The 23,748-nt window shown below is 47.7% G+C and overlaps 1 protein-coding gene across 1 annotated transcript in view; it reads right to left on the bottom strand.

Annotated features, from left to right (window-relative positions):
* Positions 1–22,831, bottom strand: part of LOC142587495 (phospholipase A2 hemilipin-like) — a 39,651-nt gene extending 16,820 nt beyond the window's left edge. Inside the window, exons 1-3 of the mRNA XM_075698550.1 lie at positions 22,569–22,831; positions 10,679–10,823; positions 8,285–8,383 (exon numbers count right to left, since the gene is read on the bottom strand). Of these exons, the coding sequence (XP_075554665.1) occupies positions 8,285–8,383; positions 10,679–10,818 (239 nt within the window). The 5' untranslated portion in view covers positions 10,819–10,823; positions 22,569–22,831. The remainder of the gene's footprint in view (positions 1–8,284; positions 8,384–10,678; positions 10,824–22,568) is intronic.
* Positions 22,832–23,748: the final 917 nt, after the last annotated feature.

Genomic DNA, 23,748 nt, shown 5'->3' with positions numbered 1-23,748 from the left:
GTTGAATTTACACTCAAAACTGCGGCTCCATTATGTTACTCGCGTAGATGGACAAGTAATTGATTACGAAACAAAGCACCTTTTTCTTGGCGTCATCATCGACCGTGATTCGTCATGGACGCCACATATTTCATATTGAAACAAGGCAGAAACCACATTTAAAGAACGAACGCAGGTTCGTGCGCCCTCCAAGAGGATAACGGCGTATTGGTGAAAAAACAAAGACGAACACATAATGGCGCGTGAATTCGCAGCACGCAGTCGCATCACATGTGACCGTCGTTGGGAACGCATCTCGCAGTCGTTTTTTATTGCCTAAGGTAAATACTAATTACGGTCCCTCTACACTTCAGTTATAGGCAGCTCAGCCTGGAATAGGTTTGATAGTAACCTAACAGCTCTAAGAACACTGCATACATTTCTTGAACAATTAAGACACTTATTGAGAGTTCGTAACGCTGCGCATGCTTGCACACATCCGCACTTTTTTTTTGCTCTGCCGACGTTTTCGATTATGTAAGACAAGAAAATTGTTGGAAGAATGTATCTCATTTGTGAAATTTTCCCTACTACTGTTTCTTGTTTTAGTTATTTCAGCTATTTCGGTTTTATGTGATCTTGGAATATAAAAAGCAGCGGTCATAGAAGTGTTTGTTCTAAATAACAATCGTTAGGGACACTTTGACAAATATATTGGGTCACAAAAGTGTGTACTTTGCAACTGCATACGTTATTTATAGTAAATGAACTTTAAAACTTCAACTTGAAAACAAGGAAAGCATGGCAATGTATGTCGAAGATATGTCCCGCTTATTCCGCCGGGCCTATTCGAGCATGAGCGAGGACAAGAAGCTTCGACATCTGATGCACGGTGTGAACCAGGAACTATTTGCTGGTTTAATTCGGAGCCCTCCATGCACCGTCGCCGAATTCCGCTCCGAGGTGACAACTATGAAAAGGACACTACAACGGCAAGCGAGGCTCTACAACCGCGATATGAACGAGACACCTGTTGACGCAACATCGGCAATGTTCGGGAACAGCGTTGAGGTCTCAGAAGAACTTATTAGGTCTGTGGTTCGAGAAGAGCTCTAGAGGCAACAGCTGAACAATGGCCCTACTGAAGCAGTCTCTTCATTGATAGAAGTGGTTCGCGAAGAAATGAGACGAGTGGTCCGCGAACAGCACCCGCAAGCTAAGCCACAAGCATCGTCACCGGTATGGCCGATGGCATCAGACGCTGTGGTACTCAGAGGATCCCCTGGACGTACTTTCGTCACGACAACTACCCATGTATCCGAACCTCGGTTCATACCGTCTCCGCCTGAGACGAAATTCCGGAAGACTGACATATGGCGCACCTCTGATAGAATCCCACTGTGCTGCCACTGCGGAGAAGCTGGTTATACCTACAAGATGTGCGAATACCGCACAGCGAGACTTCGGCTGTCTTCCGTAAACGCTACTTGCCCAAGAAACGGTGAAACACCTTTGAAATCCGGGAGTATTTGTCAACGTGCTGAAGCTCTTACACTTCACAGCAACAACTACCTCGCTCAACAGTGCCTCTGAGTTATTTGTCACCGAGCCCGGCCGTGCCCAGCCTCAATTTCTCCAAGGCGATGCTCGCCAAGTCCGCGTCGGAATAACTAATACCACCGACCTGTGATGGTAAGGCCGCTGTCGACTCAATAACAATGTCTCCAGTCGTGATTCTGAAATATAACGACGGACGCGAGTGCAGTTACAGAAAGAATGACGTTGCTTCCGATTTATGTGTGTTTATAGACGGCTGCGAAATTACTGATTTAGTAGACACAGGTGCAGACCATTCAGTTATAAAAACTTGCCAGAAGAGTGACTCCTTGGAGAGGACCGCAAATTCGAACCGCCCGAAGACATCTTATCGACCCACTAGGCAGGTGGACTTCTAGAATTGGAATACGCGGCTTCACATACGTCGCTAGTTTCATTGTTCTGTCATAATGCTCAAGATGTTTAATTAATGGAATGAACTTCTTGCAGGCAAAGGGTGGAGTAATGAACTAGCAGGAACCTTGGGTGTCGTTCTCAACGAAGCACGCCATTGCGACATTGCAGTGTGAAGAACAATGTCATGCGCTTCGGATTATAGACGACGACGTCACGATACCTCCCCCCCCCCAATATCCAGCATAGCTGTCGCCGTAAGAAGCACTGTATTATGCGACTATTAAGTAGTAGCAGACAGTAACGCTGAGCTCTTACTCGGAAAAGGCATCTGTATGGCAAGGGGTCTTGTTCGGCTGCATGGCCGATGTTTGAATGTCTGACTAATTTTGCAAGTGAAGTCCAGCATGTTGCCAAGGGAACTGTCATTGCCCGCCTTAACAATTACGTACAGATCACGTATTCGAGCTCTTAGGATGCTCAATTCCTATAACGTAGAGTCTATAATCGCATCCATCAACATCGAGGCAGCACTATCACGGAACCAGAAGCAGCAAATAGGAAACCGTGTGCGAGAATTCGCCTCGTACTTCTCAACGACATCAAAAGTCCAGAGAATATCCGTCGCCAAACACCGTATCATTGTCGATGAAGCTGTGAAACCTATTTGCCACCATCCCTACAGAGTGTCGCCAAAGGAGAGAGAGGTCATCAGCTACCAAGTCAAAGAAATGATTAGAGAGGACGTAATTCAACCGTTGACCAGCCCGTGGGTTTCGCCTGTGGTGCCGGTAAAGAAATAGGATCAGATCTTGTCTGATCCTTTTTGACGTTTAACGTTGAAGTTTGAAGAAGTTGAACGTTGTCAAAAAGCGGGATGTCTATCCACTTACGAGGATCGATAACACCCTTGATAGACTACAGGATGTGAAATTATTTTCCTCTTGACCTCAAAAAGCGGATATTGGCAAATAGAAGTGGAGGAAAGTGATCGTGAGAAGACAGCATTTTTCACACCAGACGGGCTATATAAGTTCGAGGTACTTCCGTTCGGCCTCTCTTCCGCACCTGCCACCTTTCAGCGGATGATGGACACTGTGCTTTCCAGGTTAAAGTGGCAGTCCTGCCTTGTTTATCTTGATGATGTAGTGATATTTCTACCACCTCTGATCACCATGTGGAAAGACTAGGAACTGTGCTCAAAGCTATTAGTTCAGCAGGGCTGATAATAAGGCCAAAAAATGTCACTTCCGCTTCCATGACCTCCTTTTCCTTGGCCATGTGATTAGTTATGAAGGCATCCGTCTTTACATTGAGAACACCGCAGCAGTATAACAGTTTCTTACACCAACCGACAAAAACGCCCTTAGGTGATTATACTTTGTGCCTACTACAGATGTCTCGTCAAAAAATTTTTGAAGATTGCCGAGTCGTTAACGCGATTGGCTAAAGATGTACCTTTTGTTGTCTAAGTGAATAAGAAGATGCATTTAATGAACTATTGCGGTGACTTCAAAACTACCCGGTTCTTTCGCACTTGGATGACGAAGCGGAAACAGACATCCACACGAACGCCAGCAATTTAGAACTTGGTGCCGTCCTCGTTCAGTGGGAGAGCGGGGAGGAAAAAGTGATTACACGCGCTAGTCGCACTTTTTTGAGAGCTGAAATTAACTGTTCAGCAACAGAAAAAGAATGCCTCGCAATTATATGGACCATAGGAAGCTTCCGACCACACTTATACGGTTGACCGTCCCGAGCAATCAGCGACCATCACTCATTGTGCTGGCTTGCAAACCTGAAGTATGCTGCTGGGCGACTTGCTCGATTGAGTCTGGGGCTGCAGGAAAACGACATAACGGTCAGGTACAAGCCTTGTCGAAAGCACAGTGACGCTGATTGCTTGTCAAGTGCGCCGGTCGAATCCGCTCCTGTGGAAGGTGGACATGACTTTCCGTTTCTTGGAGCCGTTTCCTACATCTGAGATGGCCAAACACCAACAGTCTGACGCCGAGTTGTTCTTACTCATCATGCATCTGCAAGGGCACACCGGCCATGTTCCGCGATTTTTCAGACGGGGATTGTCATCGTTGGAAGCCTGTCACGATGACCCATCAGTTGGACACCTCGGAGTGAGAACATTGGTCCGAATTCATGCCAAGTACTACTGGCCAAAGCTATTGAGTTCGGTACGGCATTATGTAAGAACATGTCGGAATTGCCAAAGACCCAAAACGCCTCCATTAAAACCCGCAGGCCTCCTTCAACCAACATAGCCACCAGAAGCCCCATTCAAACAAGAATCATCCTCATCATCCTCAGGGAACTAAAATAATTAAATTATGGGTTTTTACGTGACAAAATCACTTTCTCATTATGAGACACGCCGTAGTGGAGGACTCCAGAAATTTCTACCACCTGGGGTTCCTTAACGTGCACGTAAATCTAAGTACACGGGTATTTTCGCATTTCGCCCCCATTAAAATGTGGCCGCCGCCCTCAGGGAAAACTTGGATTGTAGTAGCGATGGATTACGTAACCCGATATGCCGAGACATCCTCTCTAATCAGTGCAACGGCCGTTGAAGTGGCTGAATTCTTTGTCACCAAGATAGCATTACGGCACAGTGCCCCTGAGATTATTATCTCGTTGCAAGGAACTGCGTTCACAGCCGATTTCACGCAATCCATTATAAAACTGACGCATGCCAGCCACAGGAAAACAACCGCCCATCACCCTCAAACAAATGGGCTAACCGACCGATTGAACAGGACGCTGACGGATTTTTTGTCAATTTATGTAGCCTTAGTGTACAGTACATGGGACAAGATACTACCCTATGCAACATTCGCTTACAATGCCTCATTGGAAGAGACCAATCAAGTAGCGCCATTCCAGCTTGTTTTTGGCCAAACGGTTGCCACACCCTTGGATGCAATGCTGCCTGTCAGCGACAGTGCAGAGCAGAACCCTGACATTAACGACTTTACACAGAAGGTAGAAGAACACGTTAGCGGACGCGACACCGCATTCAACAAAGGCCGCTCATCGACGCGGACCGATACAACTTGCGGTGAAGAGAAGTCGAGTATGCACCAGGCGACTGAGTATGGGTGTGAACTCCCGTGCAGACGCGCGGCCTGTTCTAAAAGCATTTCTGCCGCCATTTCGGCCCTTACCAAGTACTTCGTCGCATCAGTCTCTTAAACTACGAAGTTACGCCGGAGGGACAAGTGAGCCCATCACGATGCCGACGTCGCACAGAAACTGTGCATGTGGTCAGCATGAAGCCATATTATGGCAGGCCGTGAGTATTCTACCAGACACATCTATTCAGTACCATGTAGCACTTTAGTACGGACAACAGCTTGTCAACAATTTCATCGCTTTACACATCGGGACGATGCGTTCTTGGAAAGTTTAACGATACAAGACAGAAACCATATTTAAACAATGCGTGCAGGTTCGTGCGCTCTCTAAGAGGACAACGGCGCAATAGCTAGAAAACAGAGACGAAGACGTAATGGCACGTGAATTCGCCGCGCGCACTCGCATCGTATGTGACAGTTGTCGAGCGATGCAAGAAGAGGAAGAGGGGAAGAGCTGGCTCGAGAGTAAAAACAAAAGAAGGCGTTTCGGATCTCCTGTTTGCAACGCAGCCAGTCACCTGTTTATTTACTCACCGGGCACAAGTTAGCCCACAATAAATAGCTGTATCTGAACTCCTTGTACTGTTCGTTCCAATATATGAAAATGAAGTTGACTGAAATAGCCCATGTATTCAAATTTGTCGCCGGAATGTCTTAGGGTGCATCTGTGGAACCGATGGTGCGGCTCTACCATGCAATATATATGGGCTTCCTGAGATACGGCCTACCTGCCGTGGTTGCTCTATGGCTACGGTGCTGGGCTGCTGAGCACGAGGTCGCGGGATCGAATCCCGGCCGCGGCGGCAGCATTCCGATGGGGGCGAAATGCGAAAACACCGGTGTACTTAGATTTAGGTGCACATTAGAGAACCCCAGGTGGTAGGAATTTCCGAAGTCCTCCACTACGGCGTGCCTCATAATCAGAAAGTGGTTTTGGCACGTTACACCCCATAATTTAAGAAAAAGCACCTCTCCCTGTGTGTTCTCTGCACTAAGCAGACAAACAGCAGTGGTGCACGCAAGGTAACGTTTAACATGAACCCGCCACTCTCGGTTAGCCTAAACAATGAAGAAATTAAGCGTTAGCCGGCAACATCACCACTAGTTGTCGTCAATCAAAGCATCCAGCACGAAAATCTTCGCATACAACGATTCCCACAGTGCGTGGGACCTGCACAATTTCTTGTGTGGAAGTGATTATAAGATACACCAACCCTGTGTGAAGTCAGCTAAGTAGACCTTGTCTACAAAAAGAGGTCACGCAGCTTGACATTGGATCAGTGAGCAGAAAGTTGCATAATTTGATGTTGGTAACGAAGTTCTTTTATTTGCTTTATTAAAGTTCATTCGTGTTCACATTTATTTAGCGCCGTCAGGACGGATTACCCAACAGAATTGCTACGACAACATTCGTCAAGGCCAGAAATATGACAACGCGTATGATTAATTGATGCTCGGTGCGAGTCACCAAACCGACCTGTCGGCATTACATGTGCCCTTCGGATGGACTGGGCTGTGTCAATTTATTCCGTGCAGTCCCGTTGGTTCAACCGTGCTCGACGCTTGCTCAGGGCTACAAGGCCATTGGTTGCACGTGCGCGATAGGCAGATTACATCCCCACAAGCGGACTCGACCGGTTTTTGTCGGTTTTATGCAAACGCCTTGAACGAGCCCCTGCTGTCACAGGCTTGGTTATTTTTGCTTTTTATGCTGCCCTCGTCGCAATAAACTCTTCATGTGCTAGTGATTCCTTTGTGCTGTGTGTTCTTTCCTCTGCCCGGCCTTCTTTTGCTGCGTTGTTTTACAGTTAAAAAGAACGCGAGGGGAAGCCGACAAGGTTGCTGCACTATTTGCCTCAGTGCTCACAGCTGTATTCAGAAGGGGTGCTTGAACCGTGGACTAGAGCTGCCTGTGGGTCCCAAGCTACGAAGGTACATTTACCCTCTTCGTCGAGACACTATTCCCACCGAGATGCATTCATTCTCTATGTTACCTAACGTGCGTTATGTGTCTATTAAGTGCTGTCCTTCCTGCGTGTATTATTTCATTTGTCATCACGTTGACCTGGACAGGATTTTAGGCGTTGCTGCTGTCAAACCTCTGCAGATTTTGCCCTCGAATGACCCTATCCCTCCGCGCACACAGTCCTGGTTGTTATATGACGTATAATTTTTCCAAGGCACGCAACTTATGAAACAGTGCAGGGTGCGGCCCCGCGGAGCGTTTGGCTTGGCAGAAGCACGTGTACACTTCCTCGTCGGGGCGTATCAACACGCCAGCTCAGTGAGCGCGTGTATTCACGGTCATCGAATGAACCATTGTTTATCTGTGTTTCATCTGTGAACCATTGTTTATCACATATCTTTAGTTGGTGATCGAATGTTTTGCTGCACTTTATACTGTCCACAACTGTGAGAGCCTTACTTCATAAAATATCCTAACATTTTTCTCTCACCATCGCGACTTCCCCCTACGGGCGAAAGTTATTTATATGTCATGTTTTGTTACCTTGGAGGGAAACAGGCAGAGCAAAGTTGAGCGATTTTGTTCACATTAGCTAGATCAGTGCTATTTTCTAAAGTTTCTGTCGAAACATAGCAGAAATTTTTTCTTTGTAGCCCGTCTACGGGTACGGAATGCCTACTCAATAAATGAGATTTAGTTGTTTCTTTTGTTAAGGCAAGTTCTAACCTTTCCCGCCATTTACTTTCTTGGCGACCCGCCGTGGTTGCTCAGTGGCTATGGTGTTGGGCTGCTGAGCACGAGGTCGCGGGATCGAATCCCGGCCACGGCGGCCGCATTTCGATGGGGGCGAAAACACCCGTGTACTTAGATTTAGGCGCACGTTAAAGAACCCCAGGTGGTCAAAATTTCCGGAGTCCTCCACTACGGCGTGCCTCATAATCAGAAAGTGGTTTTGGCACGTAAAACCCCAAATATTATTTATTATTACTTTCTTGGCGAATCCCCTCTCCCGATTCTCAACTCCGCATCCTTCTTTCCGCAGTCCAGGCAACACCACCACTGACAACAGTATCTAAACATGCCGACTGCCACAAGGCAAGCTTTCTTTTTAAACAATATAACCTCCGCAATAATCGCGCAGGAAAGCATGAAACGAACCTGCACAGTAATAGTCCAAAATTAACCAGTTAATCAAAACCTTCCGACACTACAACGAAAGCTTCACATTAAAGGGTCTCACCTATCGCCAAGCATGTTGCAGTAGTGGATGAAGCCTTCTCCGTCCATAAAAACTTCCGCAAGCCGGCGACCCCCGAAATATACATCTGTAACAACGCGACTACATGCAATGTCTTTTAGTTCCAGAAGGAGAGGTTGGTGCATTGTTTCAACCTCGACGTAGATACAAGTAAAAGATTACCAGTCTTTTATTCTTACCATGCGCATCTCATAAAAGTTCTAATATTGCGGTTTGAAATAGGACATCGTACAGCGGCCATCTTCAAGTTTTCTCTCTCAACTGTTTACAAGTTACGAAACAATTCAATATCGTAAGCTCCTTTTTTATTTGCTACCTTAAAGGGAAGCTGAAGAGTTTTCCATAAAAAATGAGTGCAGAGCTGAACGTAATGGTTTTTAACCCTCCGAATCCGAATAGCGCATCGAAATTGAGCGAAAGAAAGCGCAAACAGATTTTATTTCGGCGAAAAGTGCAGCAGCAGACTCGGGCAGCTCGCGCGTCTCGTTTCCGCCTGTGATTGGTCGGGCGCCTCGTGACCTCAACAGTGGTGTTCGTCCGGACCGGCCGCTGCTGCCACACATGAAGCTCGGTGCAAGGTGGCTTGGCGCTGTGGTTTGGTGAGACGGTAATGGTAAATTTCGAGGGCTTGTGTTTCTTTCAGGTGTTCGGCGTTGCTCCCTACATGCATACGTAGCCGGCCTCTCCAAGAAGCAAAAGATGCTGGTAGCAAGCAGTACTTTCGACGCGAATGAAAGCGAAGTGTTAGCATCTCCTCAGGTTAGAAATGTTCTTTGGTGAGTATGTTTTTTGCAAAGCTGTATTCAGCGATCCAGTGAGTTTGTTTCCGGGCAAACAACTGTACTGTTATGTTCCTGCATGCCTCCTCGTGGAACGTAAGGAGGGATGCGATCGTCGGCATTTGTGTGCTGCCCCAAAGCTGTTGGCAATCTACACAGACCGTTTATATGCGGGAAAAGTTTTCCGGCTCTTGTAGCACGTGTAGTGGCCTTCATCAGCGCGCCATCCGCACGCTAATCGTAACCGGAGCCGTAAAGGCGGCGAATTCCGTCGGCTACGTAAGACAGCCGCTTTCTCTCTGTGCGCGAGGGGGAGCGCAGCGTCCTGGCGTGCGCCAGCTTTCAAACACATGAAAACTTTACACTTGTACTGCATTACGGTAGCTGCATGTTGGCTGTTTCACAATACACGTGCGAATACAAAATTAACGGCGGTTTGCGACCAAACCTGCGTCAAGGGTGGGAGATGAACGTTTACCTTCCGTTCAGCTTGATAACACGAAGGAGCTAGCAATAAATCAAAATCCAGGTTTGGATGAGTTCGTGTATTCATAAGGTCTTCCAAGACCAGTTACCACCCGTCCGCCCGCATCCATTCCGCCTTTGTGCGTTCGTTGCCCCGACCTTTTCGCGCTGCGTTTAGAATGCCTACTAGCAGAAAGTCGTACTCTCACTCATTCACGCCTTATTGATAAACTCTGGTAGTAATCGTCGTCGCGAAAGTGGTTAGAGTACAGCAGTGTTGTTCTTGAGCGCTTGAAGTTCTTTTGATTGACAGCAGCCTCCCACTTAGCAGCAAGCTTCTTGTCTTGCGGGGAGTAGTGGAACATCGTCGCGGCAGCTGGTGTTCGTGCAACCGTAGGCTGCACAGAACGCCGGCATGATTGGCCCACCACTTCAGTTGATGCTGCGCACGTCAACTGCCACTCTACAAACACACAAATAAAGGAATGCAGGCTCGAGCGAAGCAGATTATGACGGCACGCACGCAGAGACAAACGTGGTCAGGCACGGTCGCGGAGACTGCGAAGGAGAGGAACACCAGCGCTGACGTCACTACGCCGAGGTTTCCGGTCTCCGCTCGCATCGTCAGCGTCAGCAGCAGCGCGCGGCGCTCGACGTGGGGTGGAGCGACAGCGCAATTTTAACCTGCCATTACGTCGTTCCTAAGTGAAGAATTCCGCCCAAACTTTTACGTGCATGGTTTATAAGGTTTCCGCATTCGTATATGCGCGTCTTATTGAATTCGCCAGACTCTTCAGCTTCCCTTTAAGTATGTAACGTTTATTTTAAATCAAAGAATGACGTTTTCTTTCTGTTGAAAATATTAGGAGGAACGCTCGATGTGATGTAACGTTGAACTTCTGGAAACAATTTCGCAATTTAAGTGCACCCCTAAAACAGTCCTTCGTACAAAAGCACAAGCAAGTCAAGAACAGGTAAAGATATAATCACTCAATGAAACATTTCTGATAGAATCACCGGCTGTTGTGTGCTTTCACTTGTCTCAAGTTTTCGATGCTTAAGATATCGAAAAAACACTAAGGTGCATTTCGCGGTTATCGCTTTCATTCAGTATCAATAAAAGAATGCTTACTGGCTTAGAAAAAGCGACTCTGTCCACGGGGAAGCAGTTTGCGACATTTTCGACATATCTTGAAGACTTCGGAAGCCGTTCATGCTGCCGAACAGACAAGTGACCACGCCCAAAATAGAAGCACGTCGAAAGGCAGCCATCAGTTCTGAAAGAAGTGCAAGTTCTCACGAAATTAGGTACCGCTTACAAATACGCAGGTGCTCACTCGCTAAGAGTAATACTATAATATGATCCCCCAGCTTTCTTATGCGCCAGCCGCGTTATATATTTCAATGGTTCAGTGCATTAGGGGTGCCCTACAATGCTTCCGAGAAAGCTTCTTGGGCGGCACCAATGCAAGCATCAGGATGCGACGATTTCGTGAAGTCCGTGTGACGGGCGTGACACCAATGCGTGGCACACTAATAATTGGTTGAAAATGTGCCATTTTCGTTCGCATAATATTGCCAGTAGGTGAAGAACACCATGCCACATTGCGTTTTACGGCCATATTTGGCATTGTCTGATCATCGCACAGCCACGGGCTAGGTGCTGTAACAATGGGAACAACGCAGCAACACGCCTAGCGCAAGTCGTGCCAACGGCCGCCTCCCAGGAGCTATTGCAAGCGCAGAAGTTCGCCACAAAACACCTGTGATGTTATGGCCTCTGTCATCTGACCGCGCGGTACCCAATCTCAGATGCCATGGGGACACCACTAACAGGCTGAGCACGCTCGACCACCATGGTGCGCCAACTGCCTTTACGTAATGTCGATACCTTGCAAGTGCTCGGTGCCACTCGAAAACGTAATAGGAGTGACATGTGACATCCAGAGCCACGAAAATTGGAGTTGAAGGTTCCTCTTATTTTGCTTGTGTTTTGAACTTTTGCGACTGGTAATATGAAATGGCATGCGTTGACTATAATGCTTCCTTTTGCTGTTATTTTTATGAAATGCTAAGAAATGGCCTAGAGCAATAATAGCGGCCTTAAGGAAGTGTTTCAAGACCATTTTATAGAACGGCACAGTGGGGTGGAGGCGTTCTACTGAGCAATGGGAATTTTGTGCTGCTGCTGCGGCAGCGAACATTAGATGTGATAACGATACTATCTATTTATGACATCCCAAACTCGATCCTCGCTTACATTGTTTGCAGGTTTGCTTGTACTCAAAAATGCAGCAGAACAGCGAAATACGTTACCTGACAACCTCCTGTTCGCGCGAGAGCATGCTAAATATAGAAAAAAATATTCGTTTTTTTTTCTTAATTGATTGTTTGTGACATATAGCCACCTTTAAGTCAACAAATCTTATATTCCCATTATTACATTAGAATTACTTGTGTTGTCAGAACCTTGAAAATTTCACAAGGTACACTTGCACGCCGGCACCAATGGAAAGGCCCATAACATTTCTCAGGAGTACATCCATGCTTTCCATGCGTTTCGATCACAATGATGCCCAGCCATACAAACCCTCATGAGCTGTTGAGGCCCATGGGCACTGTTAGATCAAATGCGACGCACGCAGATTTTTCATAGGTAGGTATGTTATGCTGTGGAGGTATTACGCGAAGCCTTTTTTTCTACTTCCCACTGCAAAATCTCTCAGAAGAAGGTAAATTCTTTCGCATGCGTAAAAATTCATGAGCTATGCTCGTAGGTTTTTCAGTGGTTCCTGTCTTCTCTATGACGCAAAGCAATCACTTCCTTTAAAAAATGCGTGTACTGAAAACGTTGCTCGTCATTGAGAACCGTGTACACAGAGATTGTCGGAATCAACGTGCTGGCGAAGGGAAATGCACACTCTTATTCTGCGCCACAAATCACACGCGATCACCTCACACGCTTCATTCAGACACCTGTTCTTTCTTTTTAGGGCAAAATCGCTTCTGCATCGGTACACGTACACCTGAATTCCACATTGTTTTAAATGCGATAGCCTTTTTTTGCTTACGCGTACCGACTTTGTCCTAGCTAAACATTTCGCCTCGACAGGATGACTCAGTAGCAGTCGTCAAAAAAAAAATTTAGAAGGAAAAAGCTGAGCCCCCCTCGAGGAAGTCAAGCCGGGCCCGCAGGGCGGTAAGCCTCATGGCTCGACGCCAAATATGGTGGAAGGGGCGCGCAAAACGCGCGACTAAGGTGATATACAGGATAAAAACTCTACTTAGCATGAAAGGCATTACGATGTATGAGAGGAGCGAGCACTGTTCGCGAGCGAGTAACTTTGGCTTCTTCGAATGGGAGGGCATTTGCCTTTACAGCTACAAAAACAAGCGACACATCAGGCGCAACAGCGGGAACAATGGGTCTGTCAGCTAAGGAGGTTAAACCCATCTCACGATGAGTGCCTGTGTCAATGTCCATCATGTGTGGTACAAAGTTTGTAAACAGGGATAAGGTGCCTCAGAAAGGCTGGCCAACGTTCCGATAGGAGGACCTAGCTTCGTCAAAGGCGGCCTCGTCTTCCTCGGCATGTTAGCTTTAAAGGGTTAGCGCAGTGACGTCACGTGCAGTTGTCGGTGGCGGTTGGTTATAAAGGGAGAGACTTTAGAGGTGATGAGCGCTGTCGCCTGACGTCTGTGAGCGTCGTTCCCAAGACGAGGGGACAAGAGCGGGAGAGTGGGAAGGCGGGGAGAAAAGAAAAGAAAGACAAGCAGAGAAAGAAAACAGAGGGGGGGACAACAAGAGGAAAAAAAAGGAAGAACAAGAAAAAAAGAAAAGAAGGGGGCATGGGAGAGCGTTGGAGAAGCGAGATGTTAGGGAGCATTCAGGGCTGTCGTTGGCGGCATGTCTCTTGTGGCATTAGAAGAGCCGGTCAGTGCACGAGTAACACAAAAAAAAAAAACGTGAGTTAAAAGAGTGACTTCAGCAGCATAGTAGCAATGCTGACTTTTGAAGTAGTTATAATCTTGACAAGGAGTGTAGTGTAAGTGCAATGGCGACAAGTGCAATGTAACTGGAAGGCAGCGACATGGTCTTTCAAGGGCCGTCAGCCCCAGTAGCTCAACGTAGGTGTCGTTACGACGGCATACAGAAATGGCGATACCATGTGTGGCTGAGACGCCTAAAAAGGTATACTTACGTCTGGCACTTCGAAATGTGTTGGTGATGGTGTTTCAAAAAACATAATAAAAACAGACAAAAAAGGGACGAGGGGGGACATAAATCGGAATAACAAATAGGAAGGTGACGTGCGCAGAAGCGGGTGGGGCAGAAGGGGGACGTACGTACACTTGATATTGTTACGTGTGGAAAGACACAGACGAAAGATGCTATTTACACGCTTTTTACACTGTAGCAAGGCAGCCAGGCTGACACTCGCTCGTGCCAAGGGCACCGACCAAATTCTTCGTCGTTCTCGCGGCGGCTCGTCTCTTGAGCATCGCTCAACGATATCGTAATATTACCCCCGGCGGCAGAAGCACCGACACGGTGCTGTTAAATATCCAAGGTGCATGGAGAGTTGTAGGGCTTGAGTCGGGCAACGTGGACAGCGTCACTGGTTATCACAACGGACGACGTAGTGGGCGTGGCAAGAACGATTTCATGGGTGACATCGGTCACTTTGCGTATCACGCGATATGGGCCTGTGTAATAGGAAAGCAGTTTTTCACAAAGGCCGACTTTACGAGATGGTGGCCAAACCAACACGAGGGCGCCGGGCACAAATTGGACATCATGGTGACGGAGGTCGTAGCGTTGTTTCTGCTTGTCTTGAGACACTTGTAGACGAGCACGCGCAAGTTGGCGAGCATGGTCAGCATGGGCGATTGCATCACGGGCATAATTGCTAGTTGAAACTGTGCCGGACGGAAGCACAGCGTCCAGTGGTAGCGTCGGTTCGCAGCCATACAAGAGGAAACACGGGGAAAAGCCAGCAGTTTCGAGACGGGAAGAGCTGTATGCAAAGTTAACGTAAGTTACAGCCAGGTCCCAGTCACGGTGGTTGTCTGAAACTTATTCGGATAGCATGTCTGTAAGGGTGCGGTTCAAACGCTCAGTGAGGCCTTTCGTTTGGGGCTGGTAGGAGGTGGTAAATTCGTCTTGTATTGAGCAGGCACGCATGAGATGGTCAATGACTTTAGCCAAAAAAGCGCGGCCGCGGTCTGTAAGCAATTGACGCGGAGCACCATGCATCAAAATGATATCATGTAGGAGGAAGTCCGAAAAATCAGTTGCACAACTGGTCGGAAGAGCACGGGTTACGGCGTACCGGGTCGCGTAGTCCGCCGCGACTGCAACCCACTTGTTTCCTGACGTCGATTCTGGAAATGGGCCGAGAAGGTCCAAGCCGACACGATGGAAGGACTCGGCAGGGATGTCGAGCGGCTGCAGGTAACCCGCGGGGAGCTGGGAAGGCTTCTTGCGTCGTTGGCAAAGTTCGCAAGCGGTGACGTAACGTTGTATGGAACGGATAAGGCCCGGCCAGAAAAAACGGCGACTTACACGGTCATAGGTTCGAGATACGCCGAGGTCTCCTGCCGTTGGTGCGTCGTGAAGCTCTTCTAGAACGGTGGAGCGGAGGTGTTTAGGTACTACAAGCAGGAACTCAGAGCCGTCCGGATGAAGGTTACGACGGTACAGAGTATACCGTCGCGGAGGACGAAGAGGCGTAGAGCAGCATCGGCCGCAGAGTGTACAAAACGGTCGATGAGTGCTCTGATGTAGGCGTCACGTCGTTGCTCGTCGGCGAATTTATACGCAAGAAGAATACGCAAGAAGCACTGGCAATATTGGAGGAGTCAGAGTCGTCAACAGGGTAAGGCGACAAACTGTCGGCGTCTTGGTGCAGGTGGCCAGACTTGTACACCACGGAATACGAAACTTCCTGTAGCCTCAAAGCCCATCGACCAAGCCGGCCTGTAGGATCTTTTAGCGATGAGAGTCAGCAGAGAGCATGATGGTCAGTGGCTGCGTAAAAAGGGCGACCGTAAAGGTAAGGACGGAACTTCGCAACCGCGCAGACAACAGCAAGGCATTCGCGTTCCGTTATGGAATAGTTGCGCTCTGATGGTGCTAGGAGGCGGCTCGCATAAGCAATAACGCGATCCTTGCCACGCTGACGCTGTGCTAAGACGGCACCTACGCCATGAACGCTGGCATCTGTACGTAATTCTGTAGGGGCATCAGGGTCGATGTGGGCGAGAATGTGTGGTGAGGTTAGAAGAGTGACGAGACATGAGAAGGCGGCGGCTTTTGCAGTACCCCACGAGGATTGTACGCCTTTCATCAAAAGATTAGTTAGGGGCCTAGCAATTGTCGCAATACCTGGAACAAAATGACGAAAGTACGAGCACAGCCCTACAAAACTTCGAACGTCCGCGGCTGTCTTCCGAACCAGAAAACCTCGGAGAGCGCGAGTTTTGTCGGGATCAGGCTGTACTCCGGAAGCGTCAACGAGATGGCCCAGAAGAGTAATTTGTCGGTGGCCAAAACGACATTTGGACGAGTTAAGTTGCAGCTTCGCCTTTCGAAATGCATCAAGTATAGTTGTGAGGCGCTCAACGTGAGTGTCGAACGTTGGCGAGGTAGCACAGGCATGTGGACCATTTGAAACCTTGGAGCAAGGAGTCCATCATACGCTCAAAGGTGGCAGGGGCGTTGCATCATCCAAACGGCACTAATTTAAATTGGTATAGGCCATCAGGTGTGATGAACGCGGTTTTTTCTCTGTCCATATCGTCATCAGCAATCTGCCAATATCGGGAACGAAGATCAATAGACGAGAAATAGCTGGAATCGTGCAGGCAGCCAAGGGCGTCGTCTATACGTGGGAGCGGGTAGACGTCCTTCTTAGTAATGTTGTTCAGGTGACGGTAGTCTACACAGAAGCGCCACGTGCCGTCCTTCTTAACCAACACCACAGGTGACGCCCAGGGACTCGATGAAGGCTCTATGATGTTGTTATCGAGCATTTTGTTCACTTCATCTTGAATTACTCGGCGTTCCGACACAGAAACTCGATACGGTCGTCGCTGAATAGGCGCATCATCGCCATTAAGAATGCGATGCTTGACCGCGAGCGTCTGGCCTAAAGGGCGATCGCTGAAGTCGAAAATATGACGGTAGGACGGTAATACTTCGCAAAGGTATTCAGCCTGCGTAGAGGACAGGTCCGTCGCAACTATTTTCTTTGTGTTGCGATCGACGCCTGAGGATGGCGCGAGGGGCCTGCTAAGCTCGCGAGAACCGTCGGTCGATAACGCTGCCACGTATTGGTCACCGAGACAATCAATGGTGGCAAGGCAAATACCTTGCGGTAGAATTTGCTTTGCCAATCCAAAGTTGCAGACATGCATGCGAGTGTGGTTCGCAGTAATAGTAAGTATACTGTGAGGCACGGTGACGTCATACTGTATTGGGATGTATGGCAGAGGAGTGGCGAGGTACTCGCCATGCGGAACTGGTGGGAAAGACAACATTTCCATGTAGGCTATGCACTTTGGCGGCAGGCGAAGAAAGCTGGTGGAGCGTAAGCGGCAATCGGGTGCGTCAGAAGGTTCTGCGAGCATCGGCAACTCAAGGCGAAGGTTACTGGAAGAGCAGTCAATAAGAGCAGAATGGGCGTATAGAAAATCGAGAGCGAGAATAAGGTCGTGGGGGCAATGAGCAATTACGGCGAAGAGCACAGGAGTGTGGCGGCCGGCGATGCTGACACGTGCCGTACACATGCCGATGACTGGCACAGTACCGCCATCCGCAACGCGGACGACGCGTGCCGACGCTGGGGTGAGGAGCTTGTTCAGTCGTCGTCGGAAGGCAGCACTCATAAGCATATGAAGCCCGCCGGCTTATTACAACCCATCGAAGCACCTCATTAGCCAGTCGACTTAGGTGGCTTGGACATTCTTGGGGCTTTTTCTCTCTCAACCAACGGCAAGTGTGTGACTGTCACGACTGACTAACGAGCTATGCCGAGACAGAGGAGCTCCCACGAGCCACGTCTTCTGAAGTAGCGCAGTTCTTCGAATGCCGCATTGCGCTGCCTCATAGTGTCCCGTCTATTGCAATCACAGACAAAAGGACGGCGTTCACAGCACAGCTCATGCACGCCATTTTTCACTTGAGCAACATCAGGCATCGAAAGACGACTGCTTACCATTCGCACTCCAGCGTACTTACGGAGCGATAAAACAAGACCATCACGTACATGATCTTTACGTACATCGACGTCGAGCACGCTACATGGGATCATAGCTTGCCTTACGCGACCTTCGTGTACAATACCGCCGTACAAGGAACAAAGCGCTTTACACCCTTTCGTCTACTTTGCGGTCGCGAAATTCAGACGATGCTGGATGCTATGATGCCGTGTCAAGACAACGAGCGTGTAACTACTGACGCCGAATAACTTGCACATCGTACTGAGGAAGCTCGCCACCTTGTGAGGCTGCGCATCGGTCAGCAGCAGCACGCAGATGCACGGCGCTATAACATCCGTCACAGGCAAGTATGCTTCAACTACGGCGACGTAGTGCGAGTGCGGGCTCCTGTTCTCCACCGTGGCCTAATGAAAAGTTGGTCAGCTGGTATTTTGGCTCATACAAGGTGCTGCGCCGCATTATTGATGTGAACTACGAAGACGTCCCTGACAGTGCGGCTGAAACACGGCGTAGACAACAACTTGGCGCTGAGATCGTTCGCGTCGTACGCATGTAACGCTATGTTGCGCGTTCGTGATTATGTTTTCTTCGTTCATTAATTTTTATATTTCCGCTCATATCTGCAGTCAACTCGGTTACCTCTCTTTTTCTTGAGGCTGTGCACGTCACGCTTCACCACTGCTGTATTTGTGTGTTCCCTGTAGCTGTCAATGTGTTCTTTGCGGGAGCATGTGCCTTACCATTGTTCTTTTGCTTCTCTTTTTCTAACGCGGATTCATAACCATCGAGCCGATTCTCTTATCAAGGAGTGGGCTAAATGCGACCTCCAGTAGTCGGCACAGTGCTGGGAGGTCAAGAAGGAAGAAGTGCGCATGCAACGGCTCCCCCCCCCCCTCACTCGATAGCCCGGTCCCATTGCCGTTGTTTGTCAGGAGCCAGCTGCCCTCATTAAACATCGCCAGTCCTCTTTGAAGTCATGCGACAATATAGCGGCAGCTTGCGCTGGAGTAGTAAGCAACGAGAAGTTTCGCTCAACAGAAGCATTTTGCACACCCAATGCTCAGTGTCTGTTCTTTATATTTGGTTGCTTTTGTTTTTACAAACAATACCTGCTGTTCCTCCGAATTTTCTCGACCGTTTTGTTTACAATGCCTTCATGTCTCCGTCCGATTCTGAATAAGCACCCTTCGCTTTTCCCGACATGAACTGTCTAGAACATCTCGCGCTACTGCTCAACTCTGCGGGAAACAGTATACGCAAGTTTATTTTGCATAACAAAAATTCACTGGCGATTACGATAATCACTAATGCCAAATTTGAGCACAACTCTGCAAGTATTTCTATTTCGTGATATATTGGCTTGCGAGAACAACCTATCTCGTGCCGCACGTTGGAAACAGGTCCTCGCTATTCGGGAGATCGCGAGAGGCAGCGCGTAAGAGACGCGTGTGCGCGTTTCAGAGCAGCCGCCGCAGATGACCTCGGCTCATGCAGCGCTTTGTTTCTATATATGGCATTGATGGCGTCATCAGTGAATAGACGACGCGCGCTACTCTGGCGCCATCTCGTAGCGACCGTCGCAGTAGAGCACGTCTCGTGCGGCACTACTATTTTTTTCTCAAGTTTTCGCCATACCCTTCTCTACCGCTTTCCTCCTCATGGTTCCATTGAACCACCCTCCTCCTCTGTCCCCCTCCAACTCTAATCGCCATCGCCGTCTTAGATCCTCTTTCACCCTTCTTTATGCTCCTTAGCTCGGTTACGAGGGGTCCCGACGCCGACCCACGCTGCAAGAACGGAACGGGCGCCTTGGAGTTGCGCTGTAAAAGAAATTATATTTTGTGTCCCAATGCTTTGCATTGACCGCGAAAGCCGACCCCATCGCACGCTTCTCCGCGAAAAAGACAATTATCCATTGTGTTCATACAGTTGAAACTTCTAGGGAAAAAAACAAACACAAGAAACGTCGCGCCAGATCGTCGCCCGAGCTCCTGCTGCAAATTTATTCTTGAATTGTGAATGTTATTATGTTCATAGTACTTGTGCTTTATTGCTGCCTCATCAGTATAGAGTTGCGTCAGGATTCGTGTGTAGAAGGTGCTCTAAAGAACATCTTTATCAGGTTTCTCTCCCCCCTCTACATTTCTTGGATGGCTGTCTGCCTGAGAAAACTGTCTAGGCTGCAAAGAATTGCCAAGTTGAGCGGACTATGTTGCGAGCGCAAAAGATGCGAAAAAAAAATATTACGGTCGAAGTACCAAGACACGATAGCTCCAAGTTTGTTGCTGTGTGCTCATGTTACTTTTTACCAATGAAAACATGCTACTTATTCACTAAAAAGAGCAATTTCAAGTAACTGGAAAGTATCGCAACCACGACCAATTATTGGGCCTTGTACGCACAGCAGACGTGTTCAATATTATTATGCTGAAGGATTACGAAGCTCGTGAGTAGAATCGTTCTTAAGGTTTTATCGTTCACTGGCAGTGTTGACGTGTTTGAAGTAGGTGTTTGCCGATAATGGGGGGGGGGGGAGCATTGAGGGCTTGAAACGCCTGAAACTTTTGAAATTATGACCTTTGCACTGTAAAGTGGTACCAGCAGAGTATGCATTGTTTGCGATTACATATTTTATTAGGCAGACAACGAATGCCATTGCACAAGATAATGTTCATGGGACTGCAGCTTCACATTGTCTGAAAACGGTTTTCCATTTTTTTTTGTCTAATTCTGACAATAATGCAAAATGCACTATTGCCAGAGCAATACAGCCGCTAACGACAATTTTTCCAGTTATTTGGAGACTCCACCCATACGTACACTCAGATTTATGAGTGAATAAAAGTATCTCTTTCTCCAATTATGGGGTGTTAACTCGGGCGACATATTGTTTAGTTTGGGCTTGCTAGCAAGCAAACAGTGCAGGAAACACGGATGTAAACAGCGATGCGGCACTCCCAGAAGGCTTTGTTCTCCGCTTTGTTTTCAGGACCAACAGATTTCCATTTGCCATTTGCCAGTTTGCCATTGTTTACTTGAATCCTCTGACTAAACTACGGTGGCCTACAGGGCTCATTCTTGCTACAGAGCTCTTTGCATTTCCCCTATGAATTCTCTCTTTCTCTCTCTTTCTCTCTGATCGAAAAACCAGTCATTCTCCACTTTTCCGGTCGTGGTAGAGAGGCAGTGTTTTTTCTTTTTCTTTTTTTGCCAACGGCGTCAGAAAACGAAAACCCCCTCATGGGCAGCTTCTGCTATCAGCATGTTTCTGAAGCAGACATGTCCACTGATGCCATGAATGTAAAACAGCCGTTCGTAAGGAACATCTCAATCCTGTGATGACGTGTCATTGAAGGTTGAGGATTTGGCAAGGTGGGACACGGAGCTGCATAAGCGGCTGAATCGCTGACGAAGTCGTCGCAAAACATGACACGAGTAAAATGAATGCAATTCTGATCACATATAAAAAGGTCTTGTCCAATTCGTCGTTCCCAGCAAAGCTGCCAATCTAGAAACAGGAAAGCGTCATTTGGAGCAAAGCGAAATGTATTTTGGAGCCTTAGAATATCACCCATGACTTCTTTTTATAAGATTTTTATTAAGCACAAGAATAGTGCTGATGGACTTCATTTCTCCCGCAATTTCCCTCATGCTATGAAAAGAAAGACCACGCTGGAATATCACAGCCCTGCGCTCTTGCAGGAAGTGCGAGCATGTGCTGTCGCAGTGTCCCTACTATTTCCTTGCCTGCATCATCCATATGTTGCTGTTTTCGCACGAAAAGTACGTGAATTGTGTGACTGACATATCGCTTCAAGATTTAGCTGCCAATATTAAAGGTAATATGTTAACATATACGACTAATATTACGTGGAGGCACTCGGCATCAAAACTGTGCGATGGAGGCAATGTAAAATTCAAGTCATGGTCAGCACGCTGGATGTTTGCAGAACATTCGGCACATCATGGGCATACCCATGTTCGCATTGTTAAAGAAAGTGGAGGTTGTGCGAGATAGTCAGTAATGGCATTGTTGGACTTTGCGTGCACATTTGTTCATGCAATGGCGCCTTCTGCGTTCTGGACTCATCACACTTGTTTCTACCTTTCTGCCCGACGTCGCGTAGCCTACGTAGTAGGCAACAGAACTCCGCCCTATGTTGACCTCGCTGTATTTCGCTTAAGCAAATCACCTCGATCAATAAAACATTAGATTTAAACACAATCTTCTGAAATGCCGGCACTTTCAATCATTCCCCCAAGAGGTGCGGCATTATGGTAAAATCGCAACAAAATTTAAGTGCTTGGTCGATAGCAGTAGTAATAGGGAATCGTGCGTCACAACCTACGCTGCTCTAAGTTCTATAGTTCCTATGGCTGAAAAAGCAAATCTCTTCAACAGCGTGACAAAAGACAAAGAAAAGGGAACAAGACAAAGCGTGCTCCAAGAAAATAAGTACACCGGCTCTGTCCGCCGCGCTTCCTTTTCTTTTTATTGTCCTGCGTCGCGCTGCTAACAGAAATGTGCCGTTTGACAACACGACACACACACCAGGCCAAGTGTAGATGCTGCTTCCTATAGCTATTGATATACCAATCGTTAACGCCGAACGCGGTTGTAATGTTGGCTCTTATTACGAACAGATGATGCACGGCAGCACTGCGTGTGATAGCGCATGCGTGCGCCCAAGTGTGTGAGTTTTTTTCCATTCAGCTAACCCGACTCCGCGTTTTACCGCTAAATGGGTTACAGGAGTGCCTTAAATATTCATACACGGTGTAAGAACATATCTACTCACCAGAAGGAATGTGCAATAGGGTCCACTTAAGGCGCTGGAAGAATGATTTAACCAGAAAATAAAGCCTACGCCTTTGAAATCATGCAGCTGTCATCCCACGAACGCGATGCAAAAGTGACGCACGGGTACTGGAGTTTTAACCTCGTCTGCAGCCCTGGATCAGCGACAACGTATAAACGTGTCAACAGAAAAGGAGTCAGATACCCGTGCCGAAGCCGTTGCACGCAAACTTTCACTATGAGCAATGCGCTGCCAGTGCGGTATACAGCGCATGTGACAGTACGGCCATTGTTGTCCCGCTAGTAGAGAATGTTTTCGTTTCCACCAGCTGTGAACGTTCCGCAAAAATTGAAAATTCTGCTGGGGCACAGTGCACGCAACAAAATGGAAACATCCTAGCAGCTCCGTGTGTGCGCTCCTTCTGTGCCGAACTGGGACCGAACGACAAAATAGCAACAATCAATAGTCGTTAAATAGACACAGTAACAGTGATCGTTAACCACTCATGTTATTAAAGAAGGTACTGCGGCAGCACCACCAAGGCCACAGCAGAAACCCCAATATAGTGATAACTAACAAACTGTGTTCGCTAAGTTAAAGGAAAAGTCTCTTTAGGATGCCACTCTTGGTTAATTCGCAAGATGTCGAATACCAGGCGGCTACGACCATACTTGTAAAGCCAGCAGTCTGGATAGGTGCGACCTCAAGCCTCCTATGTTATGACCACTTCGCAGCAGGAGTGGAAGGAAAGTATATTCCAAGAGTGGGCTTGGAAGATAGGCAGTTAATATGCTAGGAGTTGAACAAGATTGAGGCACAAGATAATACATTGGGAGCGCCCTTGAGAAAGATTGTGGAAATACAAATTTGATGTATGTGGCAGGACTGCAAGTTTGATTAACCAGGAAAAATCATGTCCAGAAACTACGTCCTTAGTTCTGGCAAGACGCTAGGTCAAGTGGGAATGCCACAGTATTTTACGACATTGTGATTCTCAATGAGCTCCTACCATTTTTCCCCAGATGTGCGCCGGCACGAGCTACTAGGTATACGCCCCTCAGACCACTTGCAATCGTAATTTTCTGAATGCATACATGTATATATATATATATATATATATATATATATATATATATATATATATATATATATATATATATATATATATATATATATATAT

Source organism: Dermacentor variabilis, chromosome 7 (assembly GCF_050947875.1).
Source record: "Dermacentor variabilis isolate Ectoservices chromosome 7, ASM5094787v1, whole genome shotgun sequence".
In the NCBI taxonomy this organism is placed as follows: domain Eukaryota; kingdom Metazoa; phylum Arthropoda; class Arachnida; order Ixodida; family Ixodidae; genus Dermacentor; species Dermacentor variabilis.
This window is presented reverse-complemented; position numbering and strand designations above follow the sequence as displayed.